Source organism: Parambassis ranga, chromosome 24 (genome assembly GCF_900634625.1).
Source record: "Parambassis ranga chromosome 24, fParRan2.1, whole genome shotgun sequence".
NCBI lineage: Eukaryota > Metazoa > Chordata > Actinopteri > Ambassidae > Parambassis > Parambassis ranga.
The window spans coordinates 17,633,110-17,654,286 of NC_041043.1; the positions used below are offsets into that span (position 1 = coordinate 17,633,110).

Genomic DNA, 21,177 nt, shown 5'->3' on the forward strand with positions numbered 1-21,177 from the left:
ACTCGGACACGGTGCAGATTGCCATAACGGTCCTGCAGCCGCTCGCCTACCTGCACTGTTGCCTGAACCCCGTGCTGTACGCCTTCATCGGGGTGAAGTTCAGGAACCATTTCCAGAGGATCGTCCGCGACTTGTGGTGTATGGGGAAGAAGTACATGACCCCACGTCGCTTCTCCAGAGTCACCTCTGAGATGTACGTGTCCAGCCTGCGGCGCTCGGTGGACGGATCCAGTGACCAGGGCTCGTCTTTCACCATGTGAGCTCACTCAGGGTCTCGGCTGTAGCCCGGTGACGTCAGGATGTTCTGCTGCTTGAAGCTCTTTCCTCTCTGCTGGATTTTCTTAAGACTCTGGACTCTTTAGGTCTTCTGTAAATCTTCTTTCCTGCTTGTAAAACAGGTTTTTAATAAATGTTCTTCAGTCTCAGATTTGTGTCCTCGTGGAATAAACAGTTTGTCTTCAGACTTTTGTTGGCTGTAGTTCTGTAGCTCAGCACCAGGGGCAGCATTCACAAACCTCTGAGTTAGGCTGAGTGACTACAGTTGGCTCGGGGTGTACCTCAGGGTTCTACTTTAGGTCCACACTGTGTGTCCTCTGGGGAACGACAGCTTAGAATCAGGACAGCAGAGACAAACTGGAGTCTCACTCACTGGTCCTGAAGCTGAGAGAGCTCTGATCCACGGAGGCTCTGAGCTCGGTGACGTCCTGCTCCATCAGTGGACGGTGCTCTGTGCTCATGAAGGGGTGGAGACGGTCAGCGCCACACTCAGGCTGAGGCCAGTGCTGCTCCCTGACCGACCACAAGATGGAGTCTGCTCAGCGTCTGACATCATAAGTCAACACACACATACAGACACACACACGTATACGCACAACTCACAGTCACACACACACTTAAGCTGGATCCATACTCCGCGAGACAAAGACATTTTCCCCCCCTGCAGACGTTACGCCCACAAAATGACGTCATTTTTTGTCTCTGACCGCCCGCTGATCCGCACTCCTGTGCACAGGGTCCGGGCCGAACTTTGTCTTTCAAGGCTGTGCGGCAACCATGCTGTGATTGGTCGGAATTTATTGTGGGCGTGATGAAAGTGGAGAAGCGCAAGAGCCTCTCCAGGTATATAGGTAGGTGTATAAACAGCACTGATTCAACAGATTTAGATAAGACCATACCGGTTTTGCATGATGAGCAATAAAAGAAAGAAAGAAAGGCAAGTCAGGGTGATTTGTCACCAATAACTCCAGACAGCCATTCACACATACCAGATGGTGACTGTTATTACCATTCTATATACTCCTACATACCCGGGCATAATAGGCTCGTTAACAATGTCTGTATATCTTTGCTATTGTTACTTTTAATGTCGCATCTTCACAGCTCATCACCGGACAGTTTGAAGTATCGCATATTGGAACACAGTAGATGTGCAAATGTGGTCATAAAGGCACAAACACTGAATCTTTGCTATTGTTACTTTTAATGTCGCATTTTCACAACTCATCTCCGGACATCTCACGCTGTTGCAGGCACCCTCTCTGTATAATGCCCTCTTGCCATGGCACAAGTCCTTGTGGTGTGTAAAAAAACTCAGTAAAGTCTTTCCTTATAGTTTAGTGGGCGGGCCGTATGAGGAGTTCTGCACACACGTGTCTCGCGGAGTATGGTACCTCAGTGCGGGAAAGACCTTTTTTTTGTATCTCTTACCACCCGTGGAGCGCGTTCTCCGCTCTTTGTCTCGCGGAGTATGGATCCAGCTTTATACACACAACTCACAGTCACACACACAGACACACACACATATATACACACAGACTCAGTCACACACACATACAGACACACACACCTATACACACAACTCACAGTCACACACACACACACTTATACAGACTCACAGAGACACACAAACATATACACACAGACTCAGTCACTCACACATACAGTCACACACAGTCACACACTTATACAGACACACACGCACACTTATACACGCAGACTCAGTCACACACTCACACAGAGACACACACTCAGTCACACACACACACACAGAGACACACACACACTTATACACACACAGACTCACAATCACACACACACACACACTTATACACACACACTCACTTATACACGCAGACTCAGTCACACACACTTATACACAGAGACACACTCACACATAGAAACACACACTCACACAGAGACACACACTTATACACACACTCAGTCACACACACACACAGACTCACAATCACACACACACACGCAGACTCAGTCACACACAGACACACACACACTTATACACAGAGACACACACTCACACATAGAAACACACACACATATACACACAGACTCACAATCACACACACACACACACTTATACACACACACTCACTTATACACGCAGACTCAGTCACACACAGACACACACACTTATACACAGAAACACACACTCACACAGAGACACACACACATATACACACAGACTCACACACACACACACTTATACACACAGACTCACACATACAGTCACACACTTATACAGACTCACACACACACACAGAGACACACACACTTATAAATGCAAACTCACAGTCACACACACACACACACACAGACTCAGTCACACACACACACAGACACACACACGCACACTTATACAGACACACACACACACTTATACAGACTCACAGACACACACACACACAGACTCACAATCACACACACACACACAGAGACACACACTCACGCAGACTCAGTCACACACAGACACACACACACTTATACACAGACACACACGTAGAAACACACACAGGAGCTGAAGACACCAGGGCTGCAGTTCCCTGAACCACCACCATCCTTCAAAAGTCTGCTGATCAACAGGATCAATGAGACGCTCACATTAAACACAGGCAGGTTTTTATTACAGGTGTTCAAAGATGGCGGCTCGGGACAGTCTGACATCATGTCAGCGCACACGTGACTCATGCTGCAGGTCGAAGCCGGGACCACAAACACACTAAGGACTGAAAGGACACCGGGGACATGCAGCGTCCACCTGATCAATACAACCATACACAACAAACAGCAGCCAGTCAGAGGCTGGTCCCAGTGAGTCCCCGTCCCCCCAGTCCAGCCTGAGGTCTCTGAGGATCATGTCTCTGTTGATGAGTAAGGGTCAGGCACCACTGAGGCTCTGATCACCTGACACAGACCTGATGACAGAAACAGTCCGTCAGTCCAAACATCACATGGTCAGTCCCGGGTCAGGCCGAGGACAAACGGCACCAGCGCTCCTCTTGCCTCCTTGGGAGAGGGCAGCACTTCCGGCAGGAAGCCCTCGTGCTCCTCTCCCACCTGGAACTGCAGCACGTGGCTCCGGGTGACGCAGTAGATCCGGTCCCCGAGCACCGCGCAGCGGAACGGCACCGCGTTGTCCAGCGGGTAGTGCGCCCCCCCGAGCCACACCTTCACCACCGTGTTGTACTTGTACACGTTCACCCCCGCGCGCTCCCGGTCCACGTCGAAGCGGTACACGTGGATGCCGTGCGCCACCATGTCCGCGGAGCGCCGCCGGCTCTCGTTGAACGGACACTCCTCCCACTCGTCCCGCCGGGAGTCGTAGCGCAGCAGCCGGTAGAAGAGCGAGCCGCCGGACACGAAGAGCTCCCCGCCGCAGGACGTGGCCTCGTGCGCCACGGCGAAGGAGCCTCTGGGCAGGGGGGCCACGGGACTCCACCGGTCCGCGCGCGGGTCGTAGCGCTCCACCGCGAACAGACACTCCCCCCCGATGGCGTACAGGTATCCGTCCATGGAGACCAGGCGCAGCTGGCAGCGCGGCTGCGTCAGCGGGCGCACGCGGCACCACTGGCCGGTCCGCGGGTTGTAGCAGAACACCCGGTCGGACGCCTTGGCGCTGCCGATGCCCCCCGCCACGAACAGGTAGTTGTACAGCGTGCACATCCCGGAGCCTTTGGCCGGGACCTCCTCCGGCAGGCAGGTCAGCACCTCCCACCGCTGAGTGTCCGGGTGCAGGCAGAACACCCGCCGCTTGGCGTCCTCCGGGGCGGCCGGCTGCGGGCTCTGCGGCCGGCTCCCTCCGCGGTCACACACCTCGCTGCTTTCGGCCACGGCCAGCAGCTTCGCCCCCTCCATCCTCCGGGCCAGGATCAGCTCCCTCTCCGCCGCCGTCAGCCGGCCGTACAGGGCGGGGGTCCGCAGCACCTCCAGGTAGTGGTCGCTCATGTAGCGGAGCACGCGCTCCTTCACGCCCTCCTCGCCCTCGCGCTTCGCTCTGGTGAGGACGTCATAGCAGGTCTCCGCGCGGATCTCTGCGGAGCTGAGCGGAGGGCGCGGATCCCCGCCGGACATCTCCGCCTGTCGGCCTTTGTTCCGGGTTTGTTCTCGTCAGCGACTCTGCCGCTACAAGTTGTTCCTCCTCCGGTCCTCCACCGCCGGACACAAAGAAGCTCTGTGTCCGCCCGGACTCTGCCTGCCGACGCCTCTCTGACTGCAGGGGAACACTGCGCGGAACCGGAACCAGCGCAGAGTCCAAACACACAGAGAGAGAGAGAGAGAGAGAGAGAGAGAGACACACACACACACACACACACACACACACACACACACACACACACACACTTGGTTCTGCAGTCACATGTGAAATAATCAGACACATTTCTAATCAAAGACGCGGAGCTTCATCTGTTCAGGGATCAATCAGTCTGACCGAGACAATGAGATTTATCACCTGTGAACAAACTGATTTCTTAACAAACGGCGCCACCTGCTGGACAAATTCGGGGTCACAGGCTCTGCAGAGCCCCTCCCATTCCACAGGGGGCGCTCTGGGGAGCTGGTATTGAGTACAGGGAGTTTCTTATTCGACAGAATCAGGCTGCAGTCTACTCACCTGACTGTTGGATTTCACCAAACCTGCAGGGGGCGCCACGGCTCCACTGCTAAGGAGGAAGCAGCTGCACCACAGAGAGGAGCTCTGTGACCAGGGAGGACAGACCGCTTCCTCCTCTACTCGCCAAGGAGTCAACAAGCTGTTTCAACCTGTTGCCACGGTAACCAGCGGCCCTGTGATGATGGTGTTTCAGTGAGGCAACTCTGCACACACACAGACCTGTGCATCCTCAGCAGCACCGGTCAAAGGTCAAAGGTCAACACAACATAATCACATCATGAGCGTTTCTGTCAGAGGTCACCGGTGAGGGGGCGGAGCTTCGTGTGTGGAGACATTTTGAAAGATGAAACCAGGCTGCTGTGATAAACTAATAATATTTATTATTATTCTGTAACACGTGTTGATGTCGCTGCTTTCTGAGTCTGAGCAGCTGAAGCTGATCTGAGAATAAAAAATGAGACGGCCTGCTTCAGCTGCTGCTTACAAACCATTAGAAAACTGTACAGTACAAAACACACGCACACAGACACACACAGACAGACACACACACACACCTACGCACACAGACACACACACTCACCTACGCACACAGAGACACACACACCTATGCACAGACACACACACACCTACGCACACAGACACACAAACACACACACAGACACACACTCAGACACACCTACACACACAGACAGACACACACACACACACACCTACGCACACTGACACACACACACACACACACCTACGCACACAGACACACACACACACACACCTACGCACACAGACACACACACTCACCTACGCACACAGACACACACTCACCTACGCACACAGAGACACACACACCTATGCACAGACACACACACACCTACGCACACAGACACACAAACACACACACAGACACACACTCAGACACACCTACACACACAGACAGACACACACACACACACCTACGCACACTGACACACACACACACACCTACGCACACAGACACACACACACACACCTATGCACACAGACACACACACACACCTACCCACACACACACAGACACACACACTCACACAGACACACACTCACACAGACAGACACACACACTCACACAGACACACACTCACAGACACACACTCACACAGACACACACACTCACAGACACACACTCACACAGACACTCACACAGACACACACTCACACAGACACTCACTCACACAGACACACACTCTCACAGACACACACTCACACAGACACTCACAGACACACACTCACACTCACAGACACACACTCACAGACACACACTCACACTCACAGACACACTCAGAGGGAACTTCATGCAGCCACATTAGAAAGAAGTCTGTGGTTTCTGTCAGTCCTCGTCATGTGGGGCAGACGGTCGATGGATCCGAGCTCGGACTCATTTGCTCCAAGTCACTTGCATAATGAAGATTTTCAGCAAAACCAAATGATGCTTAAATCAGTGGATAAGCAGCAAAGCACTGCCTCAGCTTTCACCCTTTGTCTTCGTCCACTGGTCCTCTCATGGATCCTGTTTCTGTGGACGTCCCCGTTCGCCCCCTCAGACCTCCACCTGCCGCTGTCCTCCCTGCGTGGTGCTGATGTCGAAGCAGGTCTCCATCATGACCCGGGATTTGCAGAGGTTGACGCAGTACTCCAGCTCTACTGTGACCTGAGCCAGAGCCTCCAGGTACTCCTGGGACTCCTGGTTCAGGTCCTGGTCCACGTCGACTGCAGAGAGGACACAGAAAGAAGGAGAAGGGGTTAAAGAGCGGCCATATTGAATGCCAGGTGTTTGTCATGTAAACTACGTGTTGTCTCTGGCAGGATTTATGACGCGTCCGTCTGTGTCCCATTAAACCTGCTGTCTGTGGGGACATTCCCACCCTGGCATCCCACTGAGAAGAGATGGAGGCAGCCATCACCATGGAAACAGAGTCAGCTACAGCCTCAGAGGAAGGTGTAGTTACTCTCCCTGCCAGCAGGGGGAGACACGTTCAAACTGGTTTGTTTCAGTCTGGTTCATGGAGTGTTTGTCTCAGGTGGACGGTCCTCTGGACGTGTCCTCCCAGTGATGGAGCAGGGCATACTGGGAAAACCGGCTGAGGAGTCTGATTTGTGAGCAGCCAATCAGAGGACAAGAAAGTTTGTTGATGAAGATTCTCAGTCATCCAGGTCATCGTACGTAGAGCAGACTGAAGCGAGGCGTCTGGACTTGTACAGTTTTCTAGAAGACGTTTCTCTGCTCATCAAGCAGCTTCATCAGTTCTAACTGTTTGGTGGGAAACATGGTTTATATGTGGTGGAGGGTGTGGCTAATGACTATGAGTCTGCCGGACGTCGTCAGACACACCTGGTCCAGCCAGATCATCACAGGTAACCATGGAAACGTTTAGTGCTGTTGTTTTTAAGTCTGACCCACGATCATTGACAGTAAAAACTATGGACAGAGCCTCCGTGACGTCACCCGTTTGTTTCTGAAGAGCCGTTTTGAGTCTCAGTGGGAGGTTCCGGGACTTGATGACCGCCGCCATGTTGGCAGCGTCACGTCAACTAAAACTCCGATTATGGACAAAGAGGGGGGGCACGAGCGGGGTTTAGGGGGGCGGGCGATCGTGGGAGCAGGAAACTCACGCTGTGATACGTCAACTGTCTGTCACTCAAGCGGCAACGCCCATAATTAGGCGTAATTTTAAGTCCGAATACAATTGAAACGAGTGAGTTGTAAAAAAATTCACCCCCCCTACAATTGACACTAGCAGAGAACCTATCATCTGAGACCACAGTGGTTTTTTGTACCAGGCTGTAAACATGTTCTTTTCTGCTGTGAAGTCGGCCATTTTAACATGGGAGTCTATGGGAAATTACTCGCTTTTGGAGCCAACCCCCAGTGGTTGCGGCGTGAATTACAAGTTTTGACACTTCCGCATGGGCTTCAGGTCTGAGCCCCGAAGGTTGCCGCTTGCCCACGATGAGCAGAGAAACGTCTTCAACAGAACTCTACAAGTCTACACTCTTTTCTACGACAGGAAAGTTTAACAAATTACCTGAAGGCCAACCAACCAACAAGCCCCGCCTCTCTTCTCCTGCTGCTGCTCTTTCATTGGCTCCAGAAATGGAAACATAACGACAGGTTAAAGCAGCGAGGCTTCAGGCCAGCAGTCAGCATGCAGCTCTGTGTGTGTCTGTGTGTCTGTGTGTGTGTATCTGTGTGTGTCTGTGTGTGTGTCTGTGTGTGTGTGTCTGTGTGTGTGTCTGTGTGTGTCTGTGTGTGTGTCTGTGTGTGTCTGTGTGTATCTGTGTGTGTGTCTGTGTGTGTGTCTGTGTGTGTATCTGTGTGTATCTGTGTGTGTCTGTGTGTGTCTGTTTGTATCTGTGTGTCTGTGTATCTGTGTGTGTGTCTGTGTGTGTCTGTGTGTATCTGTGTGTGTCTGTGTGTGTCTGTGTGTATCTGTGTGTCTGTGTATCTGTGTGTGTGTCTGTGTGTGTCTGTGTGTATCTGTGTGTCTGTGTGTGTGTCTGTGTGTGTCTGTGTGTGTGTGTGTGTGTCTGTGTGTGTGTCTGTGTGTGTGTATCTGTGTGTATCTGTGTGTATCTGTGTGTGTGTCTGTGTGTGTCTGTGTGTGTCTGTGTGTGTCTCTGTGTGTCTGCTGTGCTCACAGACTCACACTGATCATGTGTTTGTGGGTCACAGACCACAGAGGACCCTGTCAGGCTGCAGGTGTGCTGTAAACCCAGACTCTGAGTCGGTCCAGCTTCGGCGCTGTGAGTACTCACATTCTCCGCTCCACCTGCTCGGGTGCAGCATCAGCCGGCCCTTGGCCTCCTCCAGCTCCTCCTTCAGCCGCTGGTGTTTGCTCCTCAGCTCCCTGATCTGCTGCTGCCGCTTCTCCAGCATCCTGAGCCGGGCGTTGAAGTAGAGCAGACCCTGAGGAGCAGCAGACGACACCGTCAGAGCCACAGACCAGCAGAGGACCGCCTCCACCTGCCGGGTTTAATCAGACCCAGATAAAATTAGCATGGGCGCTAATCTGCAAGGCAACCGCTGGGAGGGGGATTAAGGCCGGCCGAGGAGGCGGATCAGCTTCACTAGAACCACAGGAGCTGGAAGGCTTCATCACATTAACCCTCTCAGCTCCTGTCACCTGATCGGTCCGTCATTCAGACAGACTCTGAGTGGGTCATGTGACTGCTGTGACCATGTGACTCATCATGGCTCCCTGCTGGTTGCTGAAGAGGACAGACCATTTAATAAAGAGACATTTTTAAAGAATGTTTCCACAGATGATGCATTCAAGGACCCCTGGAAAAGTGCAGCCGGTGTTCGGTCTGACGCTCAGCACATGTTGAGAAAGAGTGCAGAGATAAAGACACACTCACCTTCTCTACATCATGGAACGGCTGCAGGCGACAGACAGGAAATAACAAAAGGTTCATTAAAGGAGGTCAGAGGTCATCCTTCAGTACGTAGAAGACGGAGTCCGCCTCACCTCCGACCCAGCCGCCTCCCTCCCCCTCTGCAGACGCTCCACGTCATCGATCTCATACACCTTTATCTCAAAGGGCTCCTTCAGGGTGCTGCTGAGCGGGGGCAGCTCCACCCACTGAACCCCCGCCTTCCTGCCCAGAGAGGCGCTGTCAGGCAGGGGGGCCGGGATCAGCCGCCGCCGCAGGAAACCTGCCGGGACAAAATCAACACGATAGACACACAGAGCGCCCCCTGGTGGTGCTGATGTGGACTGATCTATGACCTGAGATGTCACAAACACAGCAGAACCTCCCATTGACAGACTGTGACGCTGATGATGAGGGGCTGCCTTCATCCTTTCTGTGTGACACTCACAGACCAAACCTGCGAACGTGAGGCGCCTGGGACGCCACGGCGGGAAAACGCCACGGCGGGAAAACGCCACGGCGGGAAAACAACAACATGGTGAAGTCATATGACCTGAATCAGCCTCAACATGTCATCGATGTTTGACTGCAACAGGAAATCAGACCGCACGCTTAAAACACACACACAGACACAGACACACACACAGACACACACACACACACACAGACACACACACACACAGACGCACACAGACGCACACACACACACAGACACACACACACACACACACACAGACGCACACACAGACACACACACAGACACACACACACACACAGACACACACACAGACGCACACACACACAGACACACACACACAGACACACACACAGACACACACACACACACAGACGCACACACACACACACACACACACAGACACACAGACACACACACACACACAGACGCACACACAGACACACACACAGACACACACACACACACACACACACACACACACAGACACACACACACACACACACAGACACACACACCTCTTCAGGCCATCATTTTTTTAATCATTTTTTATCGTTTTTTTTTATCATTTTTAATCATTTTTGATCATTTTTTTGATCATTTTTCATTATTTTTCATCATTTTTCATCATTTCTGACTCATTCTGTGGAAATGACTGTGGAAGCAGCACCAGAGAGAGCAGACAGAGCCTGTGTGTGTCTGTGTGTGTCTGTGTGTGATCATTGGATTTGTACACCAGGACTCATGAAACATTCATGAGTCACAAACGATCCGCAGACTGATGGATCACACGGAGCCGCTCCGTACGGCCGACCTGCCGCCGCCGCCGCATGAATCACAATCAGCTGCAATGCGCGACAACAGCGTCCCAGATAAAATCTGTTTTAAACACTGAGCCTCTGATGGTGATACCTGCAGTCTGCAGGGCTCAGCAGGAAACGACAACCTGAACGTCATCAAACCGCTGACTCACACACTCTGACCCACTGGCAGAAGACACACAGGATGCTAATGGGTTCAGCACACACGGCGCTCACTGCTAACTTGGTTCCATCATTTCATCATATGATCACACCTGCACATGGTGAGCCTCCATATGAAGAACACACCGAGTGTTATAGTTGTGTTGGCACATGTATCATAGAAGAAGCTGCAGCAGAGATTTCTGATCGTTTCTACAGGGGACTGTGGGACGTCTGGATTAATTCATTAATACCTTTCAGTCTGATCTCTGCTTAATTAACGAGCACTCAATATTCAAACACATCAGACAGACATCATGGGTGACTCATTCTCCTCGTGGACTCACCGTTTCCTCTCTTCTTGGGTGATTTGGAGACTCTGCTTCGATTGGACGAGGACGCCCCGCTCTCGCTCATGGAGTCGTGTGCTGAGGAGGTGCTGCCGGTCGTCTCGCTGTCTCTGATCATGCTCTCATAGCCGCTGCTGCCCCCGCTGTGGTAGAACAGGGCGGTGCGGCCCATGGCCGGAGGCAGCTCCCCGCTGAGTATGCTGCTGTTGTCGCTGCCGTGGCCACTGCTGTAGCGCTGCGGCCTCCGAGGCGCCGTGATCTTGCTGTAAGGGGACGGTAACGGTGAACTGAGCGATGACCCGCTGACTGTGCTGTCACTTCCTGGTACTCCAGGTCCTCTGCTGAGCTGCTTCCTTTGGCTTCCGGCTAGTTCGCTGACCCGGCTGTTAGCAGCCCTGCTGATAGCCTGCTTTGTGCCCATGATGGTGCCTCTGCCTGCCTTAGCTCCTGCTGCAGAGCGAGCAGGGGATTTAGCCATCGGAGTAAGGCTGCCGCAGCGCCCGGCGGGGTTGTCAGGAGGTTTTGGAGAGGAGCTCAGGGTCTTGGAACTGCTGGCCGTTTGAACCTTCATTCCAACAGAAGGTGCTGCTCGCGAGCCGCTGCCGCCTCTGACCTGGCCTGCTTTGTTAGCAGCAGCAAAGACACCAGGAGAGGCCTGTGAGAAAGAGGCAGAGGTGGAGGCTGGGAGGCCAAGTCTGGACACCGATCTGCTGGATCTGCTGTTAACTCCCGAAGCAGCACCGGCATTCTCCCTGGACACTTCTGGTTTGGGCCCAGCTAAGGTTTGACTGTCATGTCTCTCCAGAGACATCAGACTTCCATAGTACCTGGAGGAGTCTGCTTTGGCCCCTCGTGTCTTCAGGCTTGAAGACATCCTGGCAGAACCGTGTTCGGTTTTCAGATTCGACATCCTGTGGCTGAAGGAGTCGGCTCGCTGCCTGACACTGAATTCCTCCTCTGAGGTTGATGCTTTAGAGAGCGAGAACCTTCCAGCGTCACTGCTCCTTTTTAAGGCACTTGGAGATGGTGTAGTCCTTAGCTTCTGTTCTTGGCTTGATGGTCTAACAGGTGCAGCTGGAGGACAGATGTTTCCAGAACCAGACTTGGAGACGAAGCTGCTTTTTTGTCCATTTGACTTCTTTCCCAGTGATGAGAACCTCAGGGTTCCCACCACTGCAGCAGCTTCATGAGCCCATCTGGACTCGGCGCTCTGCGGGGTGGAAACGGTTCCCAGAGTTGTTGCACCTCGGGTGAGTCGAGGCAGCTTGATGAGTGTATCTTCTCTCCTGCTGGACTTCTCACAGCCATCCACCACCCTCTGAGCTGAAGATGCTGTCCGTGCCTTTGGTGGTCGGGGTGCACTGTTGCTGTTCCCTCCGGCCCCCTTAGAGGAAACATTAGGTGAACTACTCTTACAAAGAGGTTCTCTGGGATCAAAGTGACTGGTTCCCTGAAGCAGAAAGTCCTTGTGCATGCCCTCCTGTCCGCTGCAGCCCACAGCTACAGATGAGGTAGGCTTGGTTTTTCTGGGAAGACTGGGATGGGTGGTGTGAAGGGGGATCAGACCTGACACTGCCTGTGTCAGGATACTGGCTCTGGCCTTGAGAGAGCCTCTGAGAGTGGCTTTGGTTGAGTCAGGGGAATGAGGGCCCTTGGTACAAGGAGGTTTGCTGGGGGTAGCAGGGTCACTGTCCAGCTCTGAGAAACAGATGCCGCTGTCGTTCAACGAGCTCTTCAGGCCATGCTGCAGACATGTCTGTTTATGAAGCGTGCTCGGTGAGGTGGGCTCGTCCTCTGCTGGTCTGTTTTTCATAAAAGACCTGCTCAGCGGCTTACTGCCGTCACCTTCAGCCAGGTCTTCTCTGAATTCACTCGGCCATGAGCCCACAGATGATTCGTCATGCTGAGACAGCATCTCCTGGCAGTCGGTGCTAACACTGGCCCCGGGTCCTGCAGGTCCTTGTTGAGATGTGATAGCATCATACTCATCATTTATGCTGCTGATGATGCTGACCGGCCGGGAGCCAGAGGCTAAGGCCTGCAGAGAGCAGCCACTGTTGAAGCTCAGGAGGTTGGAGGGGCGGCCGTTGTCTGGGATAAGTCCATGAGGAAGCTCTTCTATGATGGTGAACACAAGCTCATCCTCTCCGTTCAGCTCCACCGGCTGCTGCAGAGTGACAGTGGTCCTCAGAAAACTGCTGTCCAGGCATCGTCCTATCAGGGCTGCCCGCAGGTTGATGATCTCTGAGGAGTATTTGCTTGTATGAGGAGCACTCTCCATGTCAGGTGACTCTGGTGGTTGCCTCAGTGCTTGTTGGCTCATCCCAACTGGAGGGGTCCTGCTGAGGCCCTCTGCACTCTGAGGCGGGGTCCTGGAGGTCCTGGGTAAGGACGGGGATGCTGATGGCTGGGGGACACCTCCTTTGAGGTAGACCTTCTCTCGCACCACAGGCTCTGGGTCCTGAAAAGTACCACCTGGCTTAACCATACATAGCTGAGGGGGGGCAGCTACAAGCTTCTCCCCATCTGCACTGGTCCTTCTGGTGGCGTCCAGGAGGCCACCAGCTGAAGGGTGTTTGGAGGGTTTGTCTGTGCTTTCTGAGGCCCTCTGTGAGGAGCTCTTCTCAGATTTAGGTGGGATTGTTGCCTCTGTGGGTTTAGCAGCTCCACTCTGAGTCCTGAGTCTGCCCTCTGTGCTGAATGCCGTGGCTTCACTGCCGTCGATGCAGTCCAGTCTCTCCTGCAGTTCTGCAAATGTGTCACACTTAAAATGGTCGCCATCGGACCGGGGTGCATCTTTGACCCGCTTTCTGTTCAGAGAGGGAATGATAGGAACAAAGGCAGGGGGGCCCTCATTGTCGCTCAGTTCTCGGTCTGAGACAGCCGTGGCTCCAGGCCCAATGTAGATGACAGTGTCACAGGAGTGCTCGCTGCTGGAGGAGTAATCAGGATCACTGGACAGCACGAGGGGGGTGTCTGGGTCGAGGGCTATAGTCCGGGTATGGAGGGGCTGAAGATGAGGAGGTCGATGGGGCGGGCCTTCCTCGCAGGAACTCTCCCCTCCGGACGAGCTGGAGGCAGGCTGCAGAAACGACACAGAAAGAACGGAAAGAGGTCTGAACCACACCTGAAGGTCCAGCTCCGAGGCGCCCTGTGAGGGCCACGCTGCAGGCTGGATTACAACGTCTGTGACATGTTTCATTCTAAATCTGATACAAACACAACCTGTCAATAAGGGGAGGATCTCATTTCACCCACAGAAGCTGATTATTGAGCATCATGGCCAAAGAAAACCTCACTGAGCTGCTGGCTGATTTCCATCAGACCGAGACCTCATCGCAGGTCAGTACCTTGGACTTCTTCTTCCTCGTGCGGTGGATGCGTGAAGCCAGCTGCACTGTGGTCAGCGTCTCCATGTAGTTGGCCGGGGAGTCGGAGATGTGGGCGATCATGGTGGTTTGACAGTTGATGTTTCCCAGGGATTCACTCAGCAGCATGGTGAGCTTGCTGTCCCTGAATAAAACATCAAGAAACCGCTCGTTAGCCACAAAAAGCAAAGCCCCACCAGGAGCCCGAGAAGCCCCACAGGATCCCAGGAACCATTCATTACAGCAAGAAGGAATCAGCTCTCATTCCACTTTAACGAAGCCCACTTTGAACTGCTCATGTGATCTGTAGTGAAATGTTCATGAGATCCTGCCTTTGAACAGACCTGAGGCTGCAGCACGGGGATCAAACACTCCAGCTGCATGCTACAGTCAGAGCTTCTTCTCCTGCAGCCCTGAGACCGCCCTCTCTGCCTGACCTGGAGACTTTATCAGCTGCTCTGGGTCAACAGGATTCATTCCAGGAGCTGGTGCAGAGCGGGGAGGCCCTTCTCTGTGCAGCCCCAACACTCACAGTCCATCCTTCACATGTGAACCACACTCTGATGGGTCTGTTTGTGGACCCCCAGCATGAGGCTGGTGATGGTTAAACATGTGGAATCTGTCAGATAAATATGATTTAAACCAGCCTAGTGCTGTCCCTGTAATCCTAATCTGGCGTTCTAATCTGTGTAGCAGGATGCGGTGATCTATGGTGTCAAAGGCAGCACTGAGATCCAGTAGAAGGAGTACAGAGACGAGTCCGCGGTCCGATGCCATGAGGAGGTCATCAGTGACTTTAAGCAGCTGTTTCTGTGCTAGGGTGGGCTCTGAATCCAGACTGGATCAAGCAGACTGGTCCTGACTTACAACCACTCTCTCAGGTAATCTGTAATCTGTCAGATGTATGCTGGTGAGGACGAGCTCTGTGTGAATCTTGGTACAGCTTGGGTTCGGCTGAAACACATGAATCAAACCTAATCCTGCCTTTCTTGCTCTCTGCATAAATTATAATCTGTCAGAAACAAACACAACCAACAGCCTGCCCGACAGGATACATGACGGTCAGCAGGACACAGAGACCCATTCATCAGCCTGAAGGACTGGTTGTGAAGGCTCATTAAGAATACATCACGTTCTGCCTGCCACACTCCGGCCTCTCCATCCTCCTCCATCTGCTGACCTCTGATCCTGCCGGGTTCATTTAGATGCAGTGTGTACCTGTAGGGAACGTGCTTGGCCCCGTTGGCGAGGGCGAGGACGACGTTTCCCAGCGCAGACAGAGACAGACACTGACCTCCGCCGCCCTCTCTGGTCCTGCTGATGTCCGTCTCACAGCTGCCCAGATCCAGGAGGTGGAGGCGGCTCCGGCCAGGCACTGAGAGACACAACGGAGCAGGTTTCACATTAACGTGCAATAAAAGAAAAGCTGATGGACTGAGCTAGAGAGAAAAAACACGATCTGGAAAAGTTCTGGTGTGTATGTGCAGCCTGCAGCTGAGGCCAGCCTCGGATCCTGCTGCACCTCGGCTGAATTTGAACCAAATCTTTAATCACATTTAGTTTGTTACATGATGTCTGGGCCGATCAGCATCTTTCAGTGCTGACTGGACAGTTTTGTCCCTGCAGGTCTGTAAACGCTGCACGGCTCTGAGCTGCCGGCATGCAGATGTACAACAGCTGCAGAGCTGTGAGGACGTCTCCGCTGCGGAGCTGTGAGGACGTCTCCGCTGCAAAGCTGTGAGGACGTCTCCGCTGCGGAGCTGTGAGGACGTCTCCGCTGCGGAGCTGTGAGGACGTCTCCGCTGCGGAGCTGTGAGGACGTCTCCGCTGCGGAGCTGGACGTCAGCTTAGCCTCTCTTCTTGTGGACCCTGGCAGCGGTTGAGCATGCAGTGAACAGCAGATCTAACAGATTTGATTCTATCTTCCTGTGTGTGCTGACTGTGCAACCATCAAACCTGAAGCTCCTCCAACACTAACCTGCCGCCTTGCTGCTCTTGTCCAGCCTCTCCTGGTAGAGGTGCAGAGTAAACAGGAAGTGGGAATTCCTCTGGGCCTCCTGGTCGCCTGGCGCCCGGCTGCTACTCCTCGCTGCAAGCGCGGCGTCCAGGAAAAATGCTGCCCGCTCAGCACAGGTCGCCCGCAGCTCCGTCTGGTTCTGCAGCTGGTGGAGGGAAACGTGATGGAGGGGTGAGTATCAATCTGTTCAGAGCTGCAGGTGTAAAAACCACAGCGCCTGAACTGAGAGAAAAGTTTCAATGAGACAAAATCAGGTTTAATAGCTGCAAGAGAAGAGAAGGAGGACGGGAGGAGGTCAGAGAGGAGTAGCAGGAGGTAGAGGATGAGGAGTGTTGGAGACAAGGTGTCCTTATTCTAACCAGTTAAAATGGACGTTTGAACTCAGTTCCACAGCAGCAAAACAGGAAATACAAAATAAAAACCCTTTTAAGACAAGAGACAGCGGGACAGGGGACACTGTGATGTCTCATACTGACCCAGAGATGTCCAAGATTAAAGAGCCCTGTCTGACACCATCGCTTCACAAACAGGAAACTGCAGTGACGTCTTAAAAACTTCAAAATAAAACACTTCCTGTCTGCACACTTCACAATCAAGGATGTTAAACCTGTTTAACCACTGTTTATGGAGACTAAGAGTTCTATTGACCTGGAGTTTTTTTTACCTGTGATCCACAAATGGGGTCCTCCTTCAGTGACACTGTGGGGCCCGCGGCCTCGTGCAGTCCAGCCAGCAGGTCGGTGAGCGTCTCCTCCCGTCCGGAGATCTCCACAGCTGACGCTCTGATGGAGAGACGCGCTCCGACCTTTTCTCGCCGCTCCTCGATCACCTTAAAGAGCCAGGAGATCGCTGTGGCAGCCACGCCCAGGCTCTGCGTGGAGCAGTCCCGGCCAATCATGGTGTAGGTCTTACCTGCAGGGGCGGAGCCAACACACAGCTAGCACAGCCTGAATGACAACTACATCACATCCTCGTGTCTGTGCGTGTTGTTACCCAGATTAGCGTGTCCATAGCAGAAGATGCAGCCGTCCGCTCCGTTCACCACCGACTGGATGACCTCCGCCACCGTCCCCGAGCACACCTCAGCCTATCAGGACACAGCATCCACCACATCACATGAGGCCGGACACAGACACACACAGACATACAGACACACACAGACACACACACAGACACACACAGACACACAGACACACACAGACACACACACACAGACACACACAGACACACACAGACACACACACAGACACACACACAGACACACACACAGACACACACACACACACACACACACACACACAGACACACACAGACACACACACACAGACACACACAGACACACACACAGACACACACAGACACACACAGACACACACACAGACACACACACAGACACACAGACACACACAGACACACACACACAGACACACACAGACACACAACACACACAGACACACACAGACACACACAGACACACACAACAGACACACACAGACACACACACACACACAGACACACACACACACACACACACAGACACACACAGACACACACACACAGACACACACACAGACACACACAAACACACACACAGACACACACACAGACACAGACACACACACAGACACACACAAACACACACACAGACACACACACAGACACACACACTGCTGCTGGGCATCTCCCTGTTAAACTTTGTGCTGTGGATTAGATTTTGGTAAACACTGATCCGTCTCTTAGTCTCAGTCTCCCAGCAGTTTGTCTCACCTGTGAGGCGTCCTGTGAGTAGACGGCGTCAAAGGTAAACGTCTTGGGCGCAGAGGTGGAGGATCTTTTCTGGACGTGGTGTCCGCTGGCTGACGTCTCAGACAGAGTGAGCTGCTTTTTCCTGCCGTCCACCTTCAGGAAGGACACAGACTCTGAGGACTTGCTGTGGACTGAACAGATCCGGACCATCACTCGGACCTGCAGGCAGACAGGGAGTCCGCATCAGGCTGATAATAAGCCTGCTGACCTTTGACCTGCAGTGCTGTCTGTGAGCTCGGTGCAGCGGCGTCATGTGCTGATGGGTTTTTACTGGTCCGGCACAGAGCTGCTGAGTCGGCATGAGGAGGTCTCAGTAACAAATAAAACACAGCAGTTTAAATGATGCACAGCAGTGAGGCCGTCCATCATCATCTAATCATCCTCCAATCAGACAATCAATCAGTCAATCATCATCTAATCATCCTCCAATCAGACAATCAATCAGTCAATCATCATCTAATCATCCTCCAATCAGTCAATCAATCAGTCAATCATCATCTAATCATCCTCCAATCAGACAATCAATCAGTCAATCATCATCTAATCATCCTCCAATCAGACAATCAATCAGTCAATCATCATCTAATCATCCTCCAATCAGACAATCAATCAGTCAATCATCATCTAATCATCCTCCAATCAGACAATCAATCAGTCAATCATCATCTAATCATCCTCCAATCAGACAATCAATCAGTCAATCATCATCTAATCATCCTCCAATCAGTCAATCAATCAGTCAATCAATCAGTCAATCATCAGTCAATCAATCAGTCAATCATCAGTCAGTAATGATCCATCACAGTGACAGCTGAATGTTCGGTCACATCCTTGCTGTGGAGGGAACGTGACCTCCCACTGACCTACAGACAGAGGAACATGGAGGACTCCTCCACCAGCTTCTCACACTCAAACAGGGACCTCCATCACCCCATGTGACCCCCTCCCCCCTCACACCTGGACTCTTACCTTCCCCATTCCTGGCGTGTCTTTGACCTTTGCCGCAGCTCGAAGGAGGCATGGTGGGATGGGAGGCGGGGAGAGATGCAGGGCCCCGCTGAAGCCTCCGGTGTACAGCAGGGCCCCCGGGGCCCCTGGGGCCTCACCGGGCGAGGAGGGCGGCCCCGGCTGGGTCCTCTTCCTGCGGGACAGACTGAGCTTCTGAGCCGCCCTGAGACAGAAAACACAGTCAGACCTCCTCCAATAACAGGTCTGATCACAGCCTGCACTCCTCCTCCAGCCTGTCCATGATGGACGGCCTGCAGGGACTCACAGTGAGAGACAGACACACAGACACACACACAGTCCAGCACTGCGTGTGTGTCTGTGTGTGAACAGCTGACACAAAGGACAAACTGCAGCTCCTCGTCAGATGATTGTGTGTGTGCTCACAGCAGGGACACACACTGATGAAGGTGCAGTCAGCTGCACTGCACGTCCTGAAGTGAAGAAGAAGAGGATTAAATCTGGAATCCTGCCTCCATGACTCAGCACCGAGCAGCAAAAAGCTCACAACAGAAGCAAAGTGCAGCCAGGAGGATGAGGATTACAGAGACTCAGTGTCCACGTATGTATGAGCGAACAACGTCCAAAGAACTTTTCCTGTGTAGTTAATATGACTACTGGGTCTGGTTGAAGGTTGAACTGTGTCTCGCTCTGAGTGGGACAGATTCTCTGAGACAAACTTCATCCGTTTAAACACAGACCACAGACTCTATGATCATCTCTGTGCTTCAGTTACATCAGAGAAACTTCAGTAAGTCAAGAGGCTCAAACTGTGAGTGGTGAGTGTGTGTGTCCTGTGAGGAGTGTGTGTGTCCTGTGAGGAGTGTGTGTGTCCTGTGAGGAGTGTGTGAGGAGTGTGAGGAGTGTGTGTGTCCTGTGAGGAGTGTGTGTAACGTGGCAGTGATGTGTGTCTGATTGATATTTTACAGCCGAACATAAAGCTTAACGCTCCCTCTGCTCGCTCAGCAAACTCTTTACGAGTCCACAGCTCCCACTAAACTTCAGCCCGTCTCCTCCAGGCTCCGCCTGGCGCTCGGCTGACACATTCCAGGATTTTAAAGAGGGCAAAAGTGACTACTCACGGGTCCTTCCGGTCCATTATCTGCTCAGAGTTCTTCTTCGGCTGGAGAAGGAGCCGAGTCCAGATGTGTTCTCGCCTTCAATCAGCATCGTGAGGAGCAGAAAGCAGAGAGTGGCAGCTCTACAGGATCCAGGCAGAGCTGGACGCCTGCCAACGAACCTGCCCGAGCACCCACGGCTGGTCAGAGTTCAGGTCTAAGTTCGAAGAATGGTCCGTCACTAAAGTCTGTCCAAACGTCACTGATCCTCTGATCTGCTGCTCCGATCACAGCCGCCCAGCAGCATCAGCCTGTCCTTCATCAGAGCGTCCTTCATCAGAGCGTCCTTCGTCAGAGCGTCCGCTCCAAACGGGGCAGAATAAACTGTTAAAGAACCGTCATTATCTGAAAAGTGTCCAACAGACATCCAGCAGCAGCAGCATGGACTCAGGACCCACTTCAGACCATCATTACTCAGACTTCAGAGTCTGTCCAGCCGCTGCGAGGAGAACCCTTCAGTTCAGCTTCAGTCCCACAAAAGTTCTTACACCCAGACACGGTTCAGGTCCGTCAGTCCTCACCCGTCCATCCGTCAGTCCTCACCCGTCCATCCGTCAGTCCTCACCCGTCCATCCGTCAGTCCTCACCCGTCCATCCGTCAGTCCTCACCCGTCCATCCGTCAGTCCTCACCTGTCCATCCATCAGCTCTTCATCTGCACTCTGTCCATCAAAATGACCGCATCACTTCAGCCGTCACAGAAAACTTCCCACCTGCGTCCTCGTCGTTCATCTCCACCCATCCGTCAGCCCAGCACTGCAGAC

General features: G+C 52.9%; 3 protein-coding genes across 4 annotated transcripts in view; 1 reads left to right on the forward strand and 2 right to left on the reverse strand.

Moving 5' to 3' along the window:
• The window catches only part of ccr6a (chemokine (C-C motif) receptor 6a), a 5,436-nt gene extending 5,176 nt beyond the window's left edge, over positions 1-260 (forward strand). For both annotated transcript variants that reach the window (XM_028396882.1, XM_028396881.1), the window contains exon 2: positions 1-260. This exon is cut by the window's left edge and continues 906 nt beyond it. In XM_028396882.1, the coding sequence (XP_028252683.1) occupies positions 1-260 (260 nt within the window).
• A 2,666-nt stretch (positions 261-2,926) lies between these two features.
• LOC114428459 (kelch repeat and BTB domain-containing protein 11-like) lies at positions 2,927-4,693 on the reverse strand. The gene has a single exon (XM_028396890.1). The coding sequence runs from the start codon at positions 4,363-4,365 to the stop codon at positions 3,250-3,252; it is 1,116 nt and encodes a 371-aa protein (XP_028252691.1). The 5' UTR covers positions 4,366-4,693; the 3' UTR covers positions 2,927-3,249.
• Positions 4,694-6,478: 1,785 nt separating this feature from the next.
• Positions 6,479-20,463, reverse strand: kif26aa (kinesin family member 26Aa). The gene is made up of 13 exons (XM_028396787.1): positions 20,379-20,463; positions 19,261-19,462; positions 18,253-18,450; positions 17,479-17,572; positions 17,150-17,397; positions 16,447-16,630; positions 15,687-15,843; positions 14,451-14,613; positions 11,098-14,182; positions 9,409-9,596; positions 9,299-9,319; positions 8,696-8,846; positions 6,479-6,649 (listed from the first exon to the last, which is right to left on the reverse strand). Exons 1-13 carry the CDS (start codon positions 20,393-20,395, stop codon positions 6,480-6,482), a joined length of 4,878 nt encoding a protein of 1,625 aa, XP_028252588.1. The 5' UTR covers positions 20,396-20,463; the 3' UTR covers position 6,479.
• Positions 20,464-21,177: the final 714 nt, after the last annotated feature.

What these genes read in the sequence shown, in the direction of transcription:
- LOC114428459 (XM_028396890.1), bottom strand. Translation starts at nt 4,365, where the DNA reads ATGTCCGGCGGGGATCCGCGCCCTCCGCTCAGCTCCGCAGAGATCCGC.
- kif26aa (XM_028396787.1), bottom strand. An exon ending in CTATGGACACGCTAATCTGG is followed by an intron (nt 17,398 to 17,478) that starts GTAACAACACGC and finishes CCGCCCCTGCAG; the next exon opens with GTAAGACCTACACCATGATT. An exon ending in CGTTCCATGATGTAGAGAAG is followed by an intron (nt 8,847 to 9,298) that starts GTGAGTGTGTCT and finishes GCTGCTCCTCAG; the next exon opens with GGTCTGCTCTACTTCAACGC.